At 37.4% G+C, this 23,086-nt stretch overlaps 1 protein-coding gene and 1 pseudogene across 1 annotated transcript; one reads left to right on the forward strand and one right to left on the reverse strand.

Moving 5' to 3' along the window:
* Positions 1 to 1,761: 1,761 nt before the first annotated feature.
* LOC127635029 (phenolphthiocerol/phthiocerol polyketide synthase subunit C-like) lies at positions 1,762 to 10,189 on the forward strand. Its single transcript, XM_052114824.1, has 6 exons — positions 1,762 to 1,819; positions 1,920 to 2,073; positions 2,157 to 2,317; positions 2,423 to 2,626; positions 3,428 to 3,609; positions 4,652 to 10,189. The coding sequence occupies exons 1-6, from the start codon at positions 1,762 to 1,764 to the stop codon at positions 10,187 to 10,189; spliced, it is 6,297 nt and encodes a 2,098-aa protein (XP_051970784.1).
* Positions 10,190 to 11,329: 1,140 nt separating this feature from the next.
* Positions 11,330 to 14,299, reverse strand: LOC127635030 (retinol dehydrogenase 12-like; annotated as a pseudogene).
* Positions 14,300 to 23,086: the final 8,787 nt, after the last annotated feature.

The raw sequence follows: 23,086 nt of genomic DNA on the forward strand, positions 1-23,086 counted from the left end.
TCTCATGTGGTCCTGTGTTGGTCCTTTGTTGTTTTTATGTAGCACCATGGTCCTGGAGGAACGTTGTCTCGTTTTGCTGTGTACTGTACTAACTGTATATGGTTGAAACGTTTTACATTTTAAGATATAAACTAATTTCTGTAAATATAAAATCTGTTATAAGCTTTCAAAAGTCTTTTGAATTACTTTTTAGCTCTCTCTTCAGATTGTTAATTTTACATGCAACTAGTTGGCTTTCAAGCTGACTCTATACTAACAGATATTCAGATATTTTCCATTGTTAAATTGATACCAACAGTATGTATGCCTGAGCAGTGAACTCTATTGTAATGGCTACTAATCAAGTAAACGTGGCTCAATTTTTAGAAGCCAAGTATATAAGTGAAAAAGGATAAATTTAATGATTCTTGTTACCCAATCATCTGAAACACATGTTAATATTAAATGGATAGTTTTCTCATTAATCAAAATTTTTCATATTTTACTCACCCTAACGTTACTCCAAACCTATATGGCTTTCTTTCTTCCTTGGAACAGGTAAGGAGATTTTAGTAAGCATGACTCTAACTAGCTGCCACTGACACCATTCACTTTCATTAATTGTAAAAATGCAATGAAAGCAAATGGTGACTTCTCTTGTACATTTGTAAGGAAGAAAGTCATATGGATTTGGAGCAGAATGAGGGTGAGTAAATGATCCCAGAATTTATTGTGCTTGAAAATAATCAAAATCCAGAGATTTTGTGTATCACAGAAAGTCCCATTTACAACACAATCGCAGCAGTACAAATCTAATACTTATGCAACATAAAACCACAAACCAATTTTTAATGTGACTAGAATGTCAGTATTTATTTCTGATCTACAGATTCTTTCAGTTCATCAAGTTTTTTATTTGAATACAATTTTTAATTCTGTCACTGTTTCAGTTTTCCATGTGTGTGAGCATGTTTAGACTGCACCGTATAAATAAGTGTTGTGACACTTTTCTTTTAAAATGAATACCATGTTCAATCAATCTATTACCATCAATAAAAAAAAAATTATATAAGTTTTTTAAATCTATTGAAAATAGAAAACCCTTCTGTCATTTTCCTAAATTTAAGAAAGTAAACCCTGGATTACATGTAAATTACTTTAAATAAGAAAACTTAGATTATTATAAAAGGCCAAAAAATGAGACTGGCAAAAAACAATGAACGCCATTGTATTATAATCACAGGTATCGGGTTAGGTGCTCTAAGATAGTCATTAGCATCTTAGATCTTCAAGCTGGTGATTTTCACGGACTACAGATTCTTCTTCCTCTTTTTTATTTGCTATTTGTTTCTTCAGAGATTCCAATTAAAGCAATCATGATTATAGAGAATCACTCTATTTGAGTAGCTGCTTTATCAATAGCTTTGTTGTATCCAGTAAGGGGTAACTGCAATCAGTATTATCCCATCTCTGCTCAAGCCTGCAATTACAGGCTTTTGCTTCAAACCACCTCAATTAACTGGTTACACTAAGTGCAAGGACTGCACATCTAAAGACCCTTTTGTTTTTAGGAAACGTGTCTTCTCATCTGCTTTCACCCGTGGAAAGCTTTATAAATTTGTATGGATGATGTAGGGAACTGAAGAATACAAGTCACAACCATGAGGAGAGCAGCAGAGCTTCCCCAGTAAGAAGAGCTCAGAGTTTCTTTCTCTTCTTGGGGGGGATTTCCTGTCCTTTGCTTTTTTATTTTTATGCAGAGTTTGCAAAATGACATGAGAAATGGACAAAATGGATGAGGATATTGCCATCATTGGAATTGGGTGCAACTTCCCTGGAGGTACTATTCTAATGTTTGTACTCTAACATGTAATTGAAGATATTCTGGGAAATGTGCATGAATGAACGGTTCATGAATTATCACACTTGAACTTCTTCAGGTGAGGGTATCGATAATTTCTGGAAAGTTCTTGTGGAGGGCAGGAACTGTGTTGTTGAGATTCCAGATGAGAGGTTCGACACATCAGAGTGGTTTCACCCCGATGAGAGCGAAATGGGAAAAACGCAGACTACAAAAGCTGCTCTCATTGATGGGTAAGTATCATAAGTTTATAGACAAAGAATTTGAGGGATGTAATGTTTGTAATTTCTAAACTGATGGTTACCTTTTTCTGCAGATTCAATGAGTTTGATCACAAGTTTTTTGGCATCAGTGAGGCTGAAGCTGATTATATGGACCCTCAGCAGAAATTGCTACTGCAGTGTGCGTACCGGGCTTTAGAGGATGCTGGTATACCCTTGGAAAAAGTGAATGGAACCAGAACAGGAGTTTACATAGGTAATACATTCAATACAAACAGTAGAGCAAATCACCTTTCCTGCAGATTTTTTGCTTTTCTTTATATTGATGTCATATGTTGTTATCTGCATGTTTTGGTTTCAGGACTTATGAACAGGGACTATGAGACACTTTTAAACAACAGCCCCAGCACAATAAGCCACTATAATGGCACGGGAACTGCCATGAGTATAGCCGCCAACAGAATTTCTTACAGCTTCAACCTCACTGGACCCTCCTTTGCAATCGACAGTGCATGTTCTTCATCCCTAGTCGCCCTTCACTCTGCCTGTCAGGCCATCAGACAAGGTAAATCACAATGGTGGCATCAAAACTTATTTGGATGCCTAAGCCGCACTTACGAATGTATGAATGTCATTGTATCAGATAAGAAAATACCAAACCAAGTAGCCTGTATTAAAAAAAGATAGCACAAGCATACTTTAAGTAATACATTTATCAAAAAGAAGTCTGGTTTTTAATAATAAAACAATAGATGTAAGACAGAAAGTATTTAAACACTCTGAGACTTGTCATACTTAAGTCCCAGGTATACTTACTTTTTTAATTTCTGGTTCGAATCTTGCCTGGTCGACCATGTTGCCTTTCAAAGTATACTCCTTTTGACCAGCAAATATAAACGCTTTCGAAGCATGCACACTACGACTGCTTTGTGATACTCTTTTAGCATAGCCAATGGCAGGGCCCATGCACCAACAATGCACACAGGATGAGGACTGACCGCTTTTTGAGAAAATCTGGAGTGTTCAGCAGCGCGGGCAACCGCAGTATACTTTGGCCTTTAGTGAAATATGTCCATAGTTAATATTAAGACCTACATGTGACCTCATACATCCACTGAATGGACTTTGCAATCAGTGGGTTTAAAGTATTTGACAAATTTGTAAAAGAAAACTGTTGGCATGTTAGTTCTGAGAAAAGGTCTTGCATTACTGTTTTACAGATGCCATTAAGTTTGATAATTTATTGATATTTGTCAATGTAAAGAAATGTATACATTTTAGTTCCAAAATGCTTTTTGTAACAATGTATTTAAACTTGCTAGATATTGCTAGATACTCACACTGTTAACCATCCATTGATCTCTAGGTGACTGTGTCATGGCTCTGTGTGGAGGAGTCAGCTGCATCCTTGAGCCTCGAGTCTTTGTGGCACTCAGCAAGGCGAAAATGATCTCGCCTGAGGGCACAAGCAAACCTTTCTGCCAGTCTGCAGATGGATATGGCAGAGGAGAGGGCTGTGGTATAGTCTTACTGAAGCCTTTGAAAAAGGTAGATATTTTCGATACCATTTTTTTGAGAATGAGTACCGTTACCGATTCCAATACCTGTTTTTTTTTTTTCAACTCAATATCAGCATTTTATTTAAATTTTTCATCAAAATTGTGTTTAAGTAAATAAATGTATTAAAACTTTAATCAAATGAAAGTATAACTTAATTTTCAACATGAAATTGTATTATTTTTATAAAATGAAGTGATTTTATACAGAACCTCACTGCACAATCCTAAATACAACATAGGAGTTCTTTAAAAAAGTGCTGCAAAATAGATCATCAAAGGTGTGAGATATTGCTTAAATATAATATAATTACTATTGATTTATTATTATTATTAGTAGTAGTAGTAGTAGTAGTATAACTATACAGTAGTGATCTATTTCTGTCATACTTTTTCCCTTTAAATGTTTCTGTGTTGTTAGACCAAGGAGCTCTGACATAATCACTGCTGATTCCAAATCCGGAAAAGCCACGTGAATCACAGTGATTAACTGCAAAAGGCTGCTATTTAAATAAATAATTATGTAGTCTGTATATGACTTGAATTAGTGCTCTGCCTGCTGTCATCTGCTACAAACAGAGCACGCGATGCTCGTAATAATGTTTTCCGTGTATGAGCCAAGGATCTCTAAAGGAATGAACAGTTTGTGTCTCTATGCCTGCACATCACCGGTTCCACATTTTAAACGTTGCATGTGCAAACTATATATTTTTCTTAGTAAATTGCAGCTTTTGCTGTTAAATAATCTCACTAGGACATTACATGATTTTAATCTGTGCGCTGAAAGTTTATGTAATAACATTCGTACATCAGATGGTACCTGTTTTTGGTATCAGAGCATTTTTACGAGTACAAGTATGAGCGCGGTATCGCACCCGATTCCGAAACCAGTATCGGTATCATGCATCCCTATTTTTAAGTTTTCAATATTTGTCTCAAAGTGAAATGAGATATGTACAGTAATAGATTACTACTTTAGTGACAGTCTTTTGATATTTCTTTGAAGTAAGCTGGTAAAATTTTGTTCCCTTCAGGCTCTTGAGGATTTTGATCATGTTTGGGGCATCGTTAGTAAGACTGCAGTAAACCAAGATGGTCACACTGTCACACCAATAACCAAACCCTCCATGACCCAGCAGGAGGCTCTTCTGCGCATGATCTACTCCTCTGAGGATTATCTTGCAAATGTCCAGTATATTGAAGCTCATGGGACTGGAACACCAGCAGGAGATCCAGTTGAGGCAGGTAGTATCTCAAACATAATTTCAAAAGCAAGGCCTTCAAGCTCAGGTCCTCTATATATTGGCTCAGTTAAGAGTAACATTGGACACACAGAATCTGCAGCTGGGGTGGCAGGACTCATAAAGATTCTGTTGATGATGCAGCACGAAACCATCGTCCCCTCTGTGTTCTACTCAACTGACAATTCCAGCATAGACACTAAAGCTCTCAATCTTAAAATCCCCACTAGAGCTGAAAAATGGATTTACTCTGGCTCCAGTAAAAAGATTGCTGGATTAAACAGCTTTGGGTTTGGTGGCACCAACACTCACGCCATCATCAGAGAGCATGTGCATGCGACAGTTTCTAACATCCACACTCTTAAGTCTCTAAAACGTTTTCCACTGTCTGCAGCCACAGCTCAGTCTCTTCAGATGTGTATGGCAGACACGTACCAGAGGATCACTGAAGGTGACACAGTTGATCTACAAGCTCTCGCTTACACATCTGCTTGCAGAAGAAGCCACAAGAGGCACAAATTTAGGAAAGTCTTAGCTGCATCATCTCTGTCCGAGTTGCAAGTGCTACTCAAATCTAGCATGAACAAGATGATAGCCCCAACAAAACAAGACTTGAAGATAGTGTTTGTATTTTGTGGGAATGGCGTCACTTATAGGGGCATGTGTAAGCAGCTACTGAAAGAGGAGCCTGTCTTTAGGGACAAGGTCAAAGAAGTAGAAAACTACTTTCAGAAGTTCAAATGTGCCAGTATTACGCAAAAGATTTCAAACACCTATGACAACGAGGATTTCTCTAAACCAATTGTTGTCCAGCCACTTCTTTTTGCAATTCAGGTTGCGATTGCTCACCTTCTTAAGCGCTGGGGCATCAGACCAGATGTTGTTCTTGGGCACTCTGTGGGTGAGGTTGCAGCAGCTCATTGCTCTGGTCTACTGTCACTTGAGGATGCCGTAAAGGTCATCTACTGCCGCAGTGCTCTGCAAAGCAAAGTGACAGGTGGGAAGATGCTGGTCATTGGTAACATAGCTGTCACAGACATCCTGGAAATTCTCCCAGCATATACAAGTAAGATTTGCCTAGCTGCTGTTAACAGTCCAATGTCATGTGTGCTGTCAGGCGATAAAGAAGCTATTGACAATGTGCATCAAAAGCTTCAGTCTTCATTTAAGAGCAAGAACCTGTTCCTTCATGTCTTGGATGTCCCTGCTGCCTACCACAGCCATATGATGGATCCTATACTGGGCCAAATCAAAGACAGTATTGGATATTTAACTCAGAATGAAATGGATTGCAAACTGTATTCCACAGTTACAGGAGAGATGTGTCGTCAAGGGGACTTTATAACCGGCGAATACTGGGCACGAAACATCCGAAAGCCAGTTGCATTTGAACAAGCAATTAAATCATTGTCCAACAACAAGAAGAACATAGTCTTTGTGGAAATTGGCCCAAGACGGGCTCTGCAGAGGAACATCATTGAGATTCTGGGAAATGACACCACAGTGCTTCCATCAGTGCAACCAGATAAAGATCATGAGACAATGCTGACTATGGTATCAAAACTGTTTGAGCTGGGGGTCAATGTGAACTGGGACGAGTTCTACAAAGGGTATGAAAATGAGCTCACCCCTTTCCCAAGGTATCAATTTGAGTGTCTAAAGAATGAGGTTTATTTTGAGGATGTAAGACTGGGAAATGAGACAGTCTCTCGCTGTCCACATCCACTGATAATTCCAAGTAAATGTAACAGCAAAGTGGTCAAGTCCAACCTATCAGCAGGTGCAACCTCCTACCTTTGGGAGCACAAGAACAATGGTGTAGCAGTCGCACCAGGGGCATTATATGTTGAGCTGGCATTTGCATCTGTAATTGAAACTTCTATTCCAAAAAGGCCTCTTTCCTCATTACAGCTAACAATTGACTTTCGAAGTTTGTTTGTTCTAACTAAGAACTGTCGTCCTCTCAAAATAACACTAGAGAGAACCATGGACAAAACCAATTTTCAGATACAGTCCTCTTCTGCCGTGCATGCATCAGGATTCATTTGTCATGGAGGGGGACCGGCCATCATTGAACAACAATCCATTCTCCTGAACACTGTTTTGAGGAGATGTCCATCAGTCATTAAAAGCCAGGATGTATACAGCATTCTAAATGAGGTAGGATTTGAGTACGAATCCAACTTCAAACAGCTGAGAGACATTCATTATGGGCAGGAATTAATGGAGGCTGTGACCAGTGTCAGTATTCCAAAGGGATTACTAAACCATCTGTATGATTATTGCCTACACCCAGTGGTCCTGGATTACTTCTTACAAATGTCTGCAGTTTTAGCATCAGCCTCTAGCACTATCAGGCCAGGGTTTCCTTCTGCAATTGGTAGTATGGTTATATCTGCACCTCCTCAAAAAGATATGTTCATGTACATGAGAATGACCAAAGAAAAGTCAGATTGCTTTGAGTTTTGTGGTTGTTTCACTGACAAAAAAGGGCATGTGCTGATTGAGCTGAGAGACGTCAGAATACATTTTCTGGGAAAACATGCACAGATCAGAGAATCATGTTTCTTTCACAATCAGGTGGTTGCTGTTGATGCCGAGAGCAATATTTCCAGCAGAATTAAGGCTTTGGTCTTTGAGGACACCCTGGGAATAGCCAAAGGTTTGAAACCATACTTACACCCAAAATCAATATTTGTACCTCTACCTGATTCAACACAATGCTCAGCCTTGGAAGTCCTAAACTTGCAGTCCCTTTGCAGTACAGCAGACTTGGATCTAGATGAGATCTTGTTTATCTGGGGCATTCAGAATGTTAGTCATTTCAAAACGGAGGCAATTCTAGATTATTTGGCAGACAACTGTGAACTTTACCGTCAAGTTGTTCTGTCTTTAAGAAGCTGCAGGTGTGCAAGTTCCATCCGAGTCATAACGTATAGGTTGGCAGAAGGGACAGTTGATAATATTAGTCCTGGATTTGTGCTATCTGGCATGACAAGGGCATGTGCTGCAGAATTGTCAGGCATTTCTTTCCAGTTGATCGATCTTTCCACAGTGTCAACAGAGGACATAAAAGCACTGGCTCATGTTCTTCACTCATACAAGAGCCATGAGTGCCCAGAGGTCTTCATTAAAAAAGGTGAAGTTTACTCTAATGTGATAACTCAGACTCCCATTACCGCATTAAGGAGAATACAGGCTAAATCTAAAACCCTTCAATCACAAGAGTTCACTTTACAGACGGCCGATCCCTACAGAGTGACAGGCTTATCAGCTTTGCCTTTAGACAATTCAGTCAGCACTATTGAGAGGAAAAGCATTGAGGTTCAACTCAGTAAAATATGTGTGCATTCATCAGACTATTTTCCAGTTAGTACTTCAGATCTAAAATTTGGTCAGACAATGTACTGGAATGAGCACACAACTCAGAACCACAGTCTCCTAGCACTCGATTTTAGCGGGACTGTTACGGCTTTAGGAAAGGATGTCAGCAAACTTAAAGTGGGTGACAAGGTTATCTGTTGTTACCCCATACGAGCAATTTCTAAAGTTGTCATACCGGAAGCAGTTTGCTATAAAATAAAAAGACTTGAATTTCTAAGGGACGTTCCATGTGTTTCTTACATTTTCCTGATCTGGGAGATCTTGCAAAGTTCTTTACCCAAGACCAAACAACAGCAAAGTTTAGGCATCTTCTGCAGTGTTCATGATTCAGCTCTGGTTAAGATACTGACACTCATTGCAAATACATCTGGCTGGAGTGTTTTCACAGAGACTGATCTAAATGTATTAGTCCAAAATCCAAAGCAGTGTCTTCTTTTTGTCATTCTCCCCCCATATGACCCCTCGAATTTGACAGAGATTGTCCGTGTTGCCAATGCAAATCAAATTGTCTTAGTATGTGGCAATCAGGAGCAACAGTATTCTGCATTAGATGCCATTCAGATGGACAGTGAGAGTACTTGCTTCAAGACTCTTGAGATTTCCCAAATCTTCCAGAAATCACGTCTTAAGGCATATGGAGCTCTTATACAGAAATGGCTAAAAGGAATGCACTTGCATAGAGGATGGCCATCGATACAAAGCAGAATTCTTCCAATCGTATCCCCTGAAAGTATGTCTCTACATTCTGTAGAGCATTCTGGTTGCTACTTCAGTGCAAAAACTATGGACTTGATAGTTCTTGGTAGTGATGACTCAAAGACCAAGATATCACCCATTCCCTTGCTTCCAAGACCAATGCAGTTGTTCTCAAAAGCAGGTGTATACTTGGTTTCAGGTGGCCTTTCTGGTTTGGGATTTGAAACTGTTAGGTTTATTGCCCACAGGGGTGGTGGGTGCATTGCCACTCTCTCGAGGAGTACTCCATCTGAGAAGATATGTGAAAATATAAGTGCTCTGCAGAGGAGATACAGAGTAACAATTCTCACGCTTAGGTGTGACATCGCTGTGCCAGAGCAGTTGATGGAAGCAATGACAGTGATTGGACAACATTTTCCCTCTTGTCCAATCAGAGGGGTGTTCCACAGTGCTGCTGTGCTACATGATGGATTACTCGAAAGCCTTGATAGGTCTCTTTTCCATAAAGTACTGCAACCTAAAGTCAGTGGTGCTCTGAATCTTCACTTCGCCACCCTACAAAGCCCAACTCTCGATTACTTTGTGTGCTATTCTTCAATCTCTTCCTTCATAGGAAATGCAGCACAAGCCAATTATGCAGCAGCTAATTCATTTCTTGACACTTTTTGTCACTACCGCCGTAACAATGGACTTGCAGGACAGTCCATAAATTGGGGGCCACTTAAACTGGGCCTGCTTATGGACAAAGACAATTTTCAAAAATTCCTTGAAACGAAAGGACTAATGATAATGGATGTGTCAGAGATCCATGAAGCTTTAGAGCACTGCCTACTGTCTAACAATCCCCAACAGGTGGTTTGCAAATTCAATTTTATGAACCTAAAGAACCACGTTCTCTCTCAGAATGCATCTTTAAACTTTCGCCTATCAGCTTTAGTGGAGGAGGGTCTGAAAAACAATACTGTGGAGGACGCCATGACAGATGTTCGGTCATCAGTGCATGATTGTGTTAAAGGGATTCTGACCGAAATTTGCAGTGTAGATACTGATGATCTTAGTGATGAAACTGTCCTCACTGCACTAGGAATGGACTCAATGTTGGCCATGACGATGCAAAATCGCTTGTTTCAAGAGATAGGAGTGAATATCCCTCTTGTTGCTATACTTGATCCATGCAGTACACTGTCCTCACTGACTGCATTCATAAAACAGAGTACTAGTGAGGATTGTGAGCTAGATGTGAAACTATAATGCTTAAAAATCGCCACCATATAATTTTCCTCTTTGTAACAATGTGATGTGACTTATGTGTCAAATTGTCCTGAAATGTTTGTAAAGAAAATAAAATGTAATAATTTTTGAGCACAATTATTTTGTTGTACTTTAATGGAGGAAGAGCTTTTTTTCATTGTTGCGAGTTTGATTACAGTTATGATATAACTACAAGATTGTTTTCTAAATGTGATACAAATATTATGTCAAAGAATGAAATATTAATTTCAATCATCATTCTGAATAATAAGAAGCCAAATTCTGAGCCAAAACTCGAAGAGAATATAGGTGTTCATTGCCGAGTGGGGCAACCATCAACATTAAAAAAAAGAAAAAGTGCAAGGCGCTCAATCTCCAGTGATATATAAAATTACTATATATGGGCAACAAACATTAAAAAGACAAATATGTTTGGCAGACTAACTGCCTTGGTCAGGGTCAATCCAATTCTGAATATTTTATACCTTCCCTGCCCCCTAGTAATACCAAGGAGTCAGAGATCAAAGGTCAGGTATGTCTCATCTTTTTTCTGCCAAATACGTAAATCGGCTGAGGTTCTTATACATGTAAACTATGTGCAGCAATAGGCTCTTGGAATGCTGTAAAGGGACATGCTTGAGGGTCTGCTGCCATTCATAAATGTGAAAAAGACTTTTTCAAAGTTGACAGTGGATATATATATATATATATATATATATATATATATATATATATATATATATATATATATATATATATATACCATTAATATAAACCATACACAGCACTGAACTGCTGCCTGCCAACATTTAATATAAAAAGGAATTTTAATATAGGTGTGAAAAATGTCTCGCTAAGATTGGCTGGGACTGTTATTCTGGAAGCACGTAGCGTGTGAGTTCAGAAGTGGCGCTATTCACAAGCACGAGATCAGTTCGCGCTGCACAGGTGCCTGAGACGTGCATTAAAGTTATGATCGGCCTCAGTTTGGACGTATCTTGTGTTCATGTGCGTCTTATTTGAGTGGGTACGATTAATCCTCCTATGTACGCCGAGTTATGTTCGTTGTTATCACTCAGTAATTATGAAGTTATCGGCTGTGTAATGTTACATGATCATGTTAATTAATCCGTGCTAGTTCTATTTCTCTGCCGATCTACAATGTGAAGAATTATAATGTTCATAATGTTATAGTAGTTCATGTGGGTAAATAATGATGGTAAATGCTATGAAAGATGTTATAACAAGCGTTCATGCATCATTATGTAAATTATCATGTAAAGGGAGCAGCCTATAGTTTGTATGTGAATGGTCTGATTGCTCTTATTAGAGTTCTGCTCTTTGTCTGTTGCAGAGTAACCACTCTCAAACTCATACAAATTCAAACCTACGCAAGCTGATATACAACCCAGCCCGTTTATGCATCTAACCCTTGCTAGTTAAGTCAAGGCTCCTCCAATGAAGGACTTCCCTACATGTTCCTCCTTTAATTGTGCTCAACCTCCTCCACATCTCACCATTCCACCCAGTCCTAGCATGCTCATCTGCAACCATTCCAAAGGCTTATACTAAACTAAGGAAACCCATTGCCCTGGATACTGCAAAGAGCCCTGTTGACTCTAATCCTCAAACCCTCTAGAGTTCATTGCGGTCCTCAAGCGAATATCACTTATTAAGCAGACACTGGTTAATGTTGATGTAAAGGCTGAAATCTCCCTCTGATGTTGATACATACATATTGTGACAATAAATAACAATAAGTTGATTCTCTCTGTGTGGTGGTCTGACCGACACACCTGGTTCACTGCTATTCAAAACTAGCCCTACAGCATCTTAAGTAGCCCTTCGCTAAAATAGGGATTTCCATGCCTGGAATAATACATAGAAATGAGTTCCGTCTTAAAAATGTAAAATGTCTACAATATAGTGAATATGCATTTTTATAGTCTAAAATTCTTCTTTTCCTGGCTGTAAATTAAAAAATAATGAACCTTTCTGTAGGAACCTTGTATTTTACATATAATTAACCAAAAACACATATAGAGGGCGTTTCTATTTTCATTGAGGAGTTCTGAAACTTACTATCACTTTGTGCGCTTAATATTTTGGGCCTGTTGTATAAAATGTTATACTAGCCTATATACACCGATCAGCCACAACATTAAAACTACCTGCCTGCCTAATATTGTGTAGGACCCCCTCGTGCTCCCAAAACAGCATTCTTTAATTATATTCTTTACCACAGTTGTACAGAACGGTTATCTGAGTTACTGGAGACTTTGTCAGTTCGAACCAGTCTGGCCATTCTCTGTTGACCTCTCTCATCAACAAGGCATTTCCATCTACAGAACTGCCCCTCACTGGATGTTTTTGGCTCCATTCTGAGTAAACTTTAGAGACTGTTGTGTGTGATCTCATGTATGATTGTTGGTGCCAAAAAGTGACTTAGATGTTCTGCCAAGAATTTTGTTTCCCACTAGGTGGTGCTAGTGTTATGTTCCTGTGCTTTTCCTTCTAAATATTGTGCAGTAGGATGTTGTCATGGTGACAGGTCACAAGGAGACTAGAGCTGCAGTTAGAGATCGTCATGGTGACTGGGTCAGGGGGAGAGCAGTGCTGATTAGAGGTTGCCATGGTGACCAATCCAGGGAGAGTTGCCATGCTGACATTTTTGGTCAATATGTAAGTTTTGTGATTTTTTTTATTTTTTTTTGCATATTCTTTTTATTTTCCCCTGTGGAACAAAAGCTGTTAAATGTATAATTAGTACATGTTTAAAAAATATTATTGTAACAGCAAATATCAAGGGGTGGACACCTGGATCACCACCTCTGCTCTTCAATATATATCCTTTGAGTGAATTAAATTTAAACTGATCAGCATTTAACCTAATGTGATTATGTGAATTATTTTAGTGGAACTAATCAGTATTTTCTATCACATATATCATTTTGAGCTAATTATCTTAATTAATCTGTATCTTAGTAAAGATTATTTGTGGTGTCATGCTCGTACAAGCAGTTCAAAAGTAACAGTTAGTGTCTGGTGTGGCCACCAGCTGCATTAAGTACTGCTGTGCATCTCCTCCTCAAGGATTGCACCAGATTTGCCAGTTCTTGCTGGGAGATGTTACCCCTCTCTTCCACCAAGGCACTTGCAAGTTTCCTGACATTTCTGGGGTGAATGGCCCAAGCCCTCACCCGCCGATCCAACAGGTCCCAGATGTGCTCAATGGGATTGAGATCCGGGCTCTTCGCTGGCCATGGCAGAACACTGACATTCCTTTCTTGCAGGAAATCACACAATAAAAACATTGAATCGATTGACAGCCCTGTTTCTGACACAACCAGTAACAATAAATGTAACATTTAAATGATGTAGTTTTGTTTTTGGTTGGTGTTGCTTTCATCACATCTATATTTAATAATGTCAATATACATTTTAGGGATATTAAAACAAACCTTCTTGTCTTTTGGCCAAGATAATGTTTGCTAGTTTGCCCTGGCTGTAGGCTTAGTTTTTATCATAACTCTTCTCGCTGTTAATGTCCACCAGGTTGATAGTCCCGCACTGGTGAGCCATAGACGAGACCGTGACGATCCTGGCTGGCGTTGATCTTTTTATCAAATCCAATAACAAGAATGTCAACAGGAAGTGACCTACAGAATGGAATAGACAGTTCTGATTGATTTTTCTGATTTCTGCAGTAAAAGTCTGCAATCAAATAAGAAAATGTAACAAATATTGATATCTTTACAAAGATCAAACAAACTTACCTATGTGGTTCACCCCTATTTTAATTTCAAAACCATCTGCAGTCTTTCCATGAGGACAAACCATCACACCTGCATTATTGATCAAGATGTTGAGTTGTTTCTCCTCACGCCAGAGTCATGCTTTGTGAGCAAACTATTTATAAAGGAATGTTAAAATGTATCTAGATGTGATCTCACCAGTATTGACCTTCTCTGCAAACGCTCTGATCGATTTGGTATCTGACAAGTTAAGTTTACTGGTAACAACATTCTGGTTTCCTGAAGCTTCAGTAACTTTCTTCAGGGCTGCATCAGCTTCCTGCATATCTCAGCATGCCATAATGATTGAGCTCATACAGCAGAGATAGGGTAAGACGAAAAAAAAAATCCCTTATAGCACATTTCATCCACAATAAAAATAGATATTAAGACATCAAAATCAGGTTTAAAATCACTTAAGAACATAAAAATGAACAAGGAAAGAAAAATAAAAAAAAACAAGTGTAATTTACAATATGATTAAAAATAGTAAAAAGTGGTGCTTGGGTAGCTCAGCAAGTAAAGACATGACTACCACACCTGGAGTCGCAAGTTCAAATCCAGGGCGTGCCGAGTGACTCCAGTCAGGCTTCCTAAGCAGCCCATTGGCCCGGTTGCTAGAGTGGGTAGAGTCACGCTGGGTTAACCTCCCTGTGGTCGCTATAATGTGGTTCTTGCTCTCGGTGCAGCGCTTGGTAAGTTGTGTGTGGATGCCGTGGAGAACAGCGTTAGCCTCCACACGCGCTACGTCTCCAAGTTAACGCGCTCAACAAGCCCCGTGATAAGATGCACGGATTGATTGTCTCAGACACGGAGGCAACTGAGATTCGTCCTCCACCACCCGGATTGAGGTGAGTCACTACGTCACCACGAGGACCTAGCTCGCATTGGGAATTGGGCATGCCAAAGTGGGGGAAAAAATACTAATAAAAAGTTAAGAAAATGACATACATTGAAATAAAATAAAGTAGTGCAATCTGTAAAGTGCAGCACAGTGTTTAAAATAATAGTTTACCCCAAAATGAAAAGGTTCCCATCATTCATTCACTCACCCCCATGCCATCCCAGATGTCTTAGACTTTCTTTCGATGGCAAATGAAGATTTTTAGAAAAACATCTCAGTCCTGTAGGTCCATATGCAAGTGAATGTTGATCAAAACTGTGAAGCTCCAATGATCACATTAAGGCAGCATAAAAGTAATCCACACGACTCCAGTGGTTTAATCCACATCTTCAGAAGCAATATAGTAGATATAGTAGATGTGAGAAACAGATCATTATTTAAGTCCTCGGAATTTGTAGGCGGAAACTTAAATATGAATCTGTTTCTTACCCACACCTTTTACATAACTTCTGAAGACATGGATTTAACCAACTGAGTTGTATGAATTACTTTTATGTTGACTTTGTGAGCTTATTGGAGGTTTAAAGTTCTGGTCACCATTCACTTGCATTGTATGGACCTACAGTGCTGAGATGTTTTTCAAAAAATCTTCATTTGAGTAAACGATGAGAGAATATCCAGTTTGGGTGAATTATTTTTTTAATCAAGATAATAAATTAATTTGCCAAATGACTCTTTGCCAGGTCAATGGCAGTCTCTTTGCCGTTTTGTAAGTCTCTTAACCGATTTGCCATTCAGGCCTAGCATTTGATGACCACGAACGTAAACGATTTCTGAGAGGAAAAGAAAAGCATGCACTGAATACTACATTCATAGTACTCAACACGATCCCTATGTGCATACAGTAGTTTCACGTGCGCGTCTATGGAACCACATAAAAACATAATTCCACGTTTTTTGCACAGTTTTGTCTGTTATTTTAAATATTATCATTCAAACATGATGTGAATGAACGCTTTACTTCCTCATAATGAGACAATCATTGAGCAACATGTATTCTAACATCTATAATGGGTTATAAACTTCATTACAACGAGCTGTATTCAGTCACGCAAATATGAGCGCTAGTGGGAGGAGTCATGTGACGTTTACGGAAATAATATTGGTTTTGGTTTGGGATTGGTCAGAGACAGAAAAACCCCACCCTTTTTATATTATATATCATATTTGCACGGTTATTTTAATCGTTCATTCATTGAAGAGCTGGTAAGGTTGTAGTCCAAAAAAACGTAAAGAATTAGCATTTTCGAGCTATGGGTTCTCCTAGGATTTTCCGATGGCGGTTTTGAATGATAGTAGCTGGGATAAACATTACACAAAGATACTTGGAAGTTTCGTTCTACAACATAAATTGCACACAGTTATACCTAAAAACATACATTTTGAAACCGCCGCGTTAAAAAACAAAAGTGTGTTGCTAACAAGTTGCTAGATAAGAACTACTACTGCTTTCCGGTTCCTCAGTCGCGTTCACTCATATGCTTGTGGTATTTGTAGTTCTTAAGTAGCAACTTGATAGCGACATATTTTGTGAAAACAGGGCGGCTTCAAAATTCATGTTTAAGGAATGACTGTATGTATTTTATTTGGCTGAACAAAACGTCTAAATATCTTGACGTAATGTTTACCACAGACCTAATTTTCCTCATGCATTGATACCTATTATAAAAACAAACCCTGGCTAAACTGCTCTAAATCTAAAATTATTTTAGACTTTATTAATAATTTGTTTTTATTTGTATGCCAATTATAAGTATCAATATAGCTTTTTTTTATCATTATTATTATTTTTATAGATATATTTATATATAAATCTGAATTAATTACGATATTCTTGATTTGACCAGGAGATGCCAGTAAATGCATGCATGATGAATATCCGATTTTTGTAGGTATATCGTATTTGGGGAAGTGTAAATTGATTAAATGCTGTAACTGGTCACCAGATTTATTTTCTTTTCTTTTCACCATTTTAAATCACTTTCTTTTAGCTTTACAGCTCACTTGTGACAAATGCATTTGTAAAATTCTTTATACTTCCATTTAGTCTCTCAATTAACTTAAGATATTGAAGACTGATTGTCTAATACTTATGTAAGAATTACAAAACATGTTTTAGATTAAGCATCCTATGTACGGCATTCTATAGTGACATTGACATCGCTGCTCGAACTGTCATTGAGGCAAACCATAGGCCTCCATATGCTTGATGTTCTTACTGTATACATCTACATTTATAGATACTTAATTTATCGTTGTGTTATAGGGCCCTGCCAGACTATAGATAAAACCAAACAGCAAGGTACTTAATTTTTTTTTGCAATAAAGAGTATTTGTGTTACAGACAGTTATGTTTATTTTTATGTTATTTGTGTAAAAAGAAATAAAAAATGAAGAGATTATTGCTGCAATAACACAAAGTTGAGCCCAGTTCTGTTAATTTTAGCAATTATAAATCTCAGCTGATCCTTTCAGCAGGATGCCATTCTCCTGCATTCTTTTGGCTTTCAATCTGCTCTCCCTCTTTCTGTCACTCTTTCTCTGCTTGCAAAGAGCAGTAAAGTTAATCTTTTGGGTTCAGTTGGCTGTTTCTTAGGAACTGGAGCATTAATAAGACCCCTGCTTTGCTTTATCACTATTGTACTCTTGTACAAGCCACCTTTGTTGCTCATGGAGATTGGTATTTTCTGTTTTACAAAGTCACATTTAATAAAAAAGAATATTACATTTGATATACTGTATATGTATGACCTATGACTACTGGTAACTGAAAAGCTACTTTCAATGTAGTTATGTTTATATTAGTAATGTAAAGGAATGGTTTACCCCAAAATGAATATTCTCATATACCATCCCAGATGTGTATGACTTTCTTTATTGTGCAGAACATAAATGTCGTTTTGGACAGAAATCTAAGCTCTCTAGGTCCTTTCAAAGCAAGTGAATGGTGCCAAGAACATTCAATATTCAAAAATCACAATCCAGTGGTAAAATCCATGTCTTCAGAAGTGACATGATAGGTGTGGGTGAGAAACAGATTGTTGTTTTTTAATTTTTTTTATACAATATATCTCCACCTTTGTCCAGCCCAAACAACAAGTGTGCACAATGAATACAAACTGCCAAAAAACTAAAGAAGTGGAGATTTATTGTAAAAAAAAATATTTAAATATTGATCTATTTCTAACCCTCACCTATTATATTGATTCTGAAGATCTGGATTTTACTTCTTGAGTCGTATCTATTACATTTATGCTGCCTTTATGTGCTTTTTGGAGCTTCAATGTTCTGTCCACCATTCACTTGCATTATATGGACCTACAGAGCTGAGATATTATTCCCAATAGTCTTCATTTGTGTTTTGGAGAAGAAAGAAAGTCATACACATCTGGGATAGAATAAGGGTGAATAAATGATTAGAGATTTATTTATTTTTTTGGTGAAACTTTTCCTTTAACATCAGTGTGAGTGCAGTGAAGTTCTGTGTTGTCTCAAAATCATAATGTTTGGGTGCAACCAGGGGCCAGTGTTACTGTTTAAAATAACTGTGGTTATTTCAGGAGTTATTTCCATGGGAAATGCTTTCAGAATAATTTATCAGCATAGCAACGCACACACAAAATATGTGTAGACCTACTTCACCTCTAGAAATGTTTATGACACCTCAAAACTGAACACCGTTCACTGGGGTGAATTTGCCTAATACGCACAGGGAAGCATCTAAACAGGAAGTACATTGTGAGCCATCAGATGACAGTGTGTAAACATTTCCTTCCCTGTTTCAAACAGGACAGCCACTGACAGAGGGCTATAATTAAATCGCCCTGATTAAAATTCACCTCAGTGATGACACATTGAAAGCCAAACATTGGGTTTTATTTAGAAATAGCAAACAACGCAATACATTTTGCAACACTTCAATTTTTTTTGGTTTACATATGACAGTGATTTATATATGGCATTAGATAACACCCACAACTGCAGTATACTGTCACAAAAACCCAATCTTACACCCATATTTTTGCTTCTCACAGTGGTTTAACTGAATGAAGCTGATCTTTAATGTTGTTTGTTTTTCATTAAACCCTTTTGCAGACATTTAGATGTGATTATATGTTTCTGAGCAATTCATCAGGAAAGTTATCTCAGATCCTCCTTATTCTATGAAGTGCCATTTCAGAGAAAGTTCAGTCACACAAACAGTTAATGCCTTCAGGGATTCATCGTAAAGGTAATACAGCATGTAGTTGCGCCTCTGCTAGCATACTATACTTATGCAAATACAAAATAGCAATTGTAAATATCAAACTGTTATGTGAAACAGGACACATTAGTGTATGCAGTGATAATCATTCAGTGTTGAATACCATTTTGCTGTCTCATTACTTTGCATGATAAAATATTCTGCTATACCATCTTCATCTTGAAAATAAAGTGTTATTTAGAATATTTTTTTTTTCCATTTTGCAAATGGAAGGAAAATTAGTGCTGATAATTAGTATAACAGCATTAGGATTCTTCTCTAGGAGCATCAGTCCTCTTGTCCGGGTTCACTGCATTTCCATATAGTGGTGTGGATTTTAGAATTGTGTACACAGAATGGAGTCATCAGCCTGTTGGATATACTGAAGATGGAGCTGTAATCCACACATTAAAGCTGAAACATCTGCATCAGTGCGGTAAAGTTAGCTTTGGTTTCACAAATTGCTTTTGTACTCTGCTTCAAAACTGTACTGCACTGTACATACATTTTTATGAAAAACAGTTTTTGTATTTGCATTCATGTGAAATCAAATAAACTAAGAAATAGGTCAGAAGGAGGGATGGGACAATATGCTTATCTCACTATTTGGTTCGACAAACGATATGAGGTTTACGATTTGATACAATTTTTAGTCAATATTATAACACCTAAATGACAAAATATGACAAAAATCTGTGTTTAGTTTTTGAAAAAACTTTGCGCAAAATGCACATAATTTCTCATAAAGTGCTTTAATACACAATCTAAATTCTTAAAGTTAAAATAAAAAGTTTCACTATTAGAAAAAATCACAAACAAATAAGCCTTCAAAAATAGTGGGCTACATTCAGGCTGATCTGGTGCAGAACAAGCAATAGAAATGCACAGAACCTGTCCTGAAAAATATTTGACATAATAATTTGTTGGTCATCATTATTAAAATACTCATATTTTAATGTTTAAAAATATTACAATTCAATGTTCTATCAGTTAATATTATGTCATGAAATAGTATATATATATTAATGTTCTGAGCTGTCAATTTTTGAAATAATGTGTACAATTTACAAGAAATAACATTGAGTTTACATTCATTTCTATAACAAACGCTATAATGGTACTGTCACTTTAAGAGTTAAACATGCATCTCACAGACTCGCACAGGTGCTCCAGTTCATTCTCTCTTTTGTGTGACTTCTTTTGTCTTGTTTTCCCTATTTTGTCAGGTTCTTTTTCCACAATAACTGGTATGAAAAAATCTTAATGAACCATGTTTCAGACTTTATATGCCTGCATGAAGAAACCTACATTCTGTAAGTTTCTCACACTCCTTCTGAATACTGTACCTTAATGATTGACAAGTACTGCATTTTAGATACACTGACAATGTATCCGCCTTTGACTGGAGGCTGATGTGCATGTGCTTGATTAAATGTTTTAGGGTTGTTTGAGTTTAACAGATACTGAAGTTTGATCACTATTCTCAACTTCTTTTAAATTGTCCCTTTCTAGATCTCCAGGGAATTTAATCAGCCTCCCCAGACCGGTCCACAGGAACAACCAGCACTTGGTATTGAGATCATCTTTTAAATTAAAGGGGTCTGAATTATGTAATCAGTTATTCTCCTGTAAACCAGTATTCTAAGATCACAGCAACACAGCCTGTGTAGGCGCTTAATTCACAGTTCTGTAGTCATTTCCGAAGAACACAAAAACCCACACATCAAATTTTGCAATTGTAACATTTATCATGTTGTTTTTTGTTTAGAATGGTTTACTGCCAGCCAACCCCAGAGGGATTTTAATGCTCAGAATTTAACTCAATATTTAATGGATTTCTTAATTATGTTTCATTGAAGTTTCAACCTTTTCTCAGATGTTTCTCCTAAAATTACTTAGGTGAAAATTAAACAGCAAAAATTTAGACAGTTGTTGCCATACGGTAGCTAAATACGGAGCCCCCTTTTGTTTTGTTTTTTCTAAAATAGTTTTGAGTTATCTTGCAGTAATTTTTGCATTCCCTTGCCTCCAGTGGTTTTTAAGTTTCCTCGCAATAATTTTGCATCCTCTCACAATAAAGTAACCGTAGATTTACTATGCTAATGTTGTAGTAACCATTATGGTAGTAACCATGGAAAATCATGTGGTCACTATGGTTTAACCATATCATGGTTTCTGTAGTAAAACCATGGATACATTTTTATAAAGGTTAATCATGGTTTAACTACTTCAGCTTTATAACTGTGGTGTTAGTAATACAAATACAAGCACAACATTTTCCTGTATCAATATGAATATCATGGTTAAAATTTGGTTACTGTATTTAAACCATGGTAAAATTATATTTTTTCTACTAAACCCATAGAGCTATAATTACTTTAGTAAAATCATGGTACATTTTGTGGTTACTACGGTTTTACTACAAATACCACTGAATTAAATTACTGTAGTAAATCCATTGATAATAATTTACTCACCCTCATACCATCCAAGATGTGTATGACTTTCTTCTGCTGAACACAAACAAAGATTTTTAGATGAATATTCAGCTTCATTGCAAGTGAATAGCCAGAACTTTGGAGTGGTGGTGGCGTAGTGGCTAAAGCACAGGGCTGTTAATCAGAAGGTCGCTGGTTCGAACCCCACGGCCACCACCATTGTGTCCTTGAGCAAGGCACTTAACTCCAGGTTGCTCTGGGGGGATTGTCCCTGTAATAAGTGCACTGTAATTCGCTTTGGATAAAAGCGTCTGCCAAATGCATAAATGTAAATGTAATGTAAATGAATACATAAATATCACATAAAGCCATAAAAGTAATCCATAAGGCTCCAGTGGTTTAGTCCATATCTTCTGAAATAAAATGATAGTTATGGGTGAGACAGAGATCAATATCTGTCCAGGTGGCAAACATGCACAAAGTATGCGAATCGACAAAAAACAAAAGACGATGATGGAAGTGAAAGTGAAAGTAGAGATTTAAAGTAAATATTTATTTAAATATTGATTTGTTTCTCACCCACACCTATCATATAACTTCTGAAGACATTAATTAAACCACTGGAGTCTTATTGATTACTTTGATGCTGCTGTTATGGGATTTTTGTAGATTCAAATGTCTGGCCACCATTCACTTGCATTGCATGGATCTACAGAGCTGGTACATTCTTCTAAAAATCATAATTTGTGTTCAGCAGAAGATAGAAAGTCATACACATCTGGGATGGCAATGAGAGAATTTACATTTTGGGGTGAACTATCCCTTTTAATTTATTGCGAAGGAATGCAAAACTGATTATGAAGGAATGCAAAACGTATTGCTAAGGAACTTAAAACTATATATATATATATCTCTATTCTCTAAGGGCCTCCATAGTTATACAATTAATGTGGATACCATAGCAAGATAAATATATAATATTTTCTTGGGATTTGATGAGAAATGTTCATGCAGATATCTCTAACTTTTGTTAATTGACAAGTTTGAGCACAGTGTGAGGCTTGTTGATATCTCTTCTGAAACTCTAGTGGAGACACATGTGAGATTACTGGGATTTTTTCAGGAGAAAAAACGGAGAAGCTGGAGACTTTAAAAAACAAGTATATTTAATCTCATTGCTGTCTAGCAGAAATAGTTGAGATATTAAAGAGACCTTCTTTGTGAGTTTTTCTTCCTATGGGTCTTCAACAGTCTATTAGCTCATCAAACAGGGGCACATACAGTTTCATCTATTTTTAGCTTGAAGCTCCTTTTTGAGGAACTCAGGGAACTATCAATTACTTAAAACAGGTTTATAATTTTTCAGCCTGTCATGTGTCATAGATATAGATCCTACTATCCCAGATGCAACTGCCTGTCACTGTTGTCCTGAGATTAAATTACCAACATTAATTCCCTTTGATCTCACCTGTTTACTGCGTAAGTAGTTCACATGACCCTTATAAAACAATGACTGCG

This window comes from Xyrauchen texanus, chromosome 42 (genome assembly GCF_025860055.1).
Source record: "Xyrauchen texanus isolate HMW12.3.18 chromosome 42, RBS_HiC_50CHRs, whole genome shotgun sequence".
Classification (NCBI taxonomy): Eukaryota; Metazoa; Chordata; class Actinopteri; order Cypriniformes; family Catostomidae; genus Xyrauchen; species Xyrauchen texanus.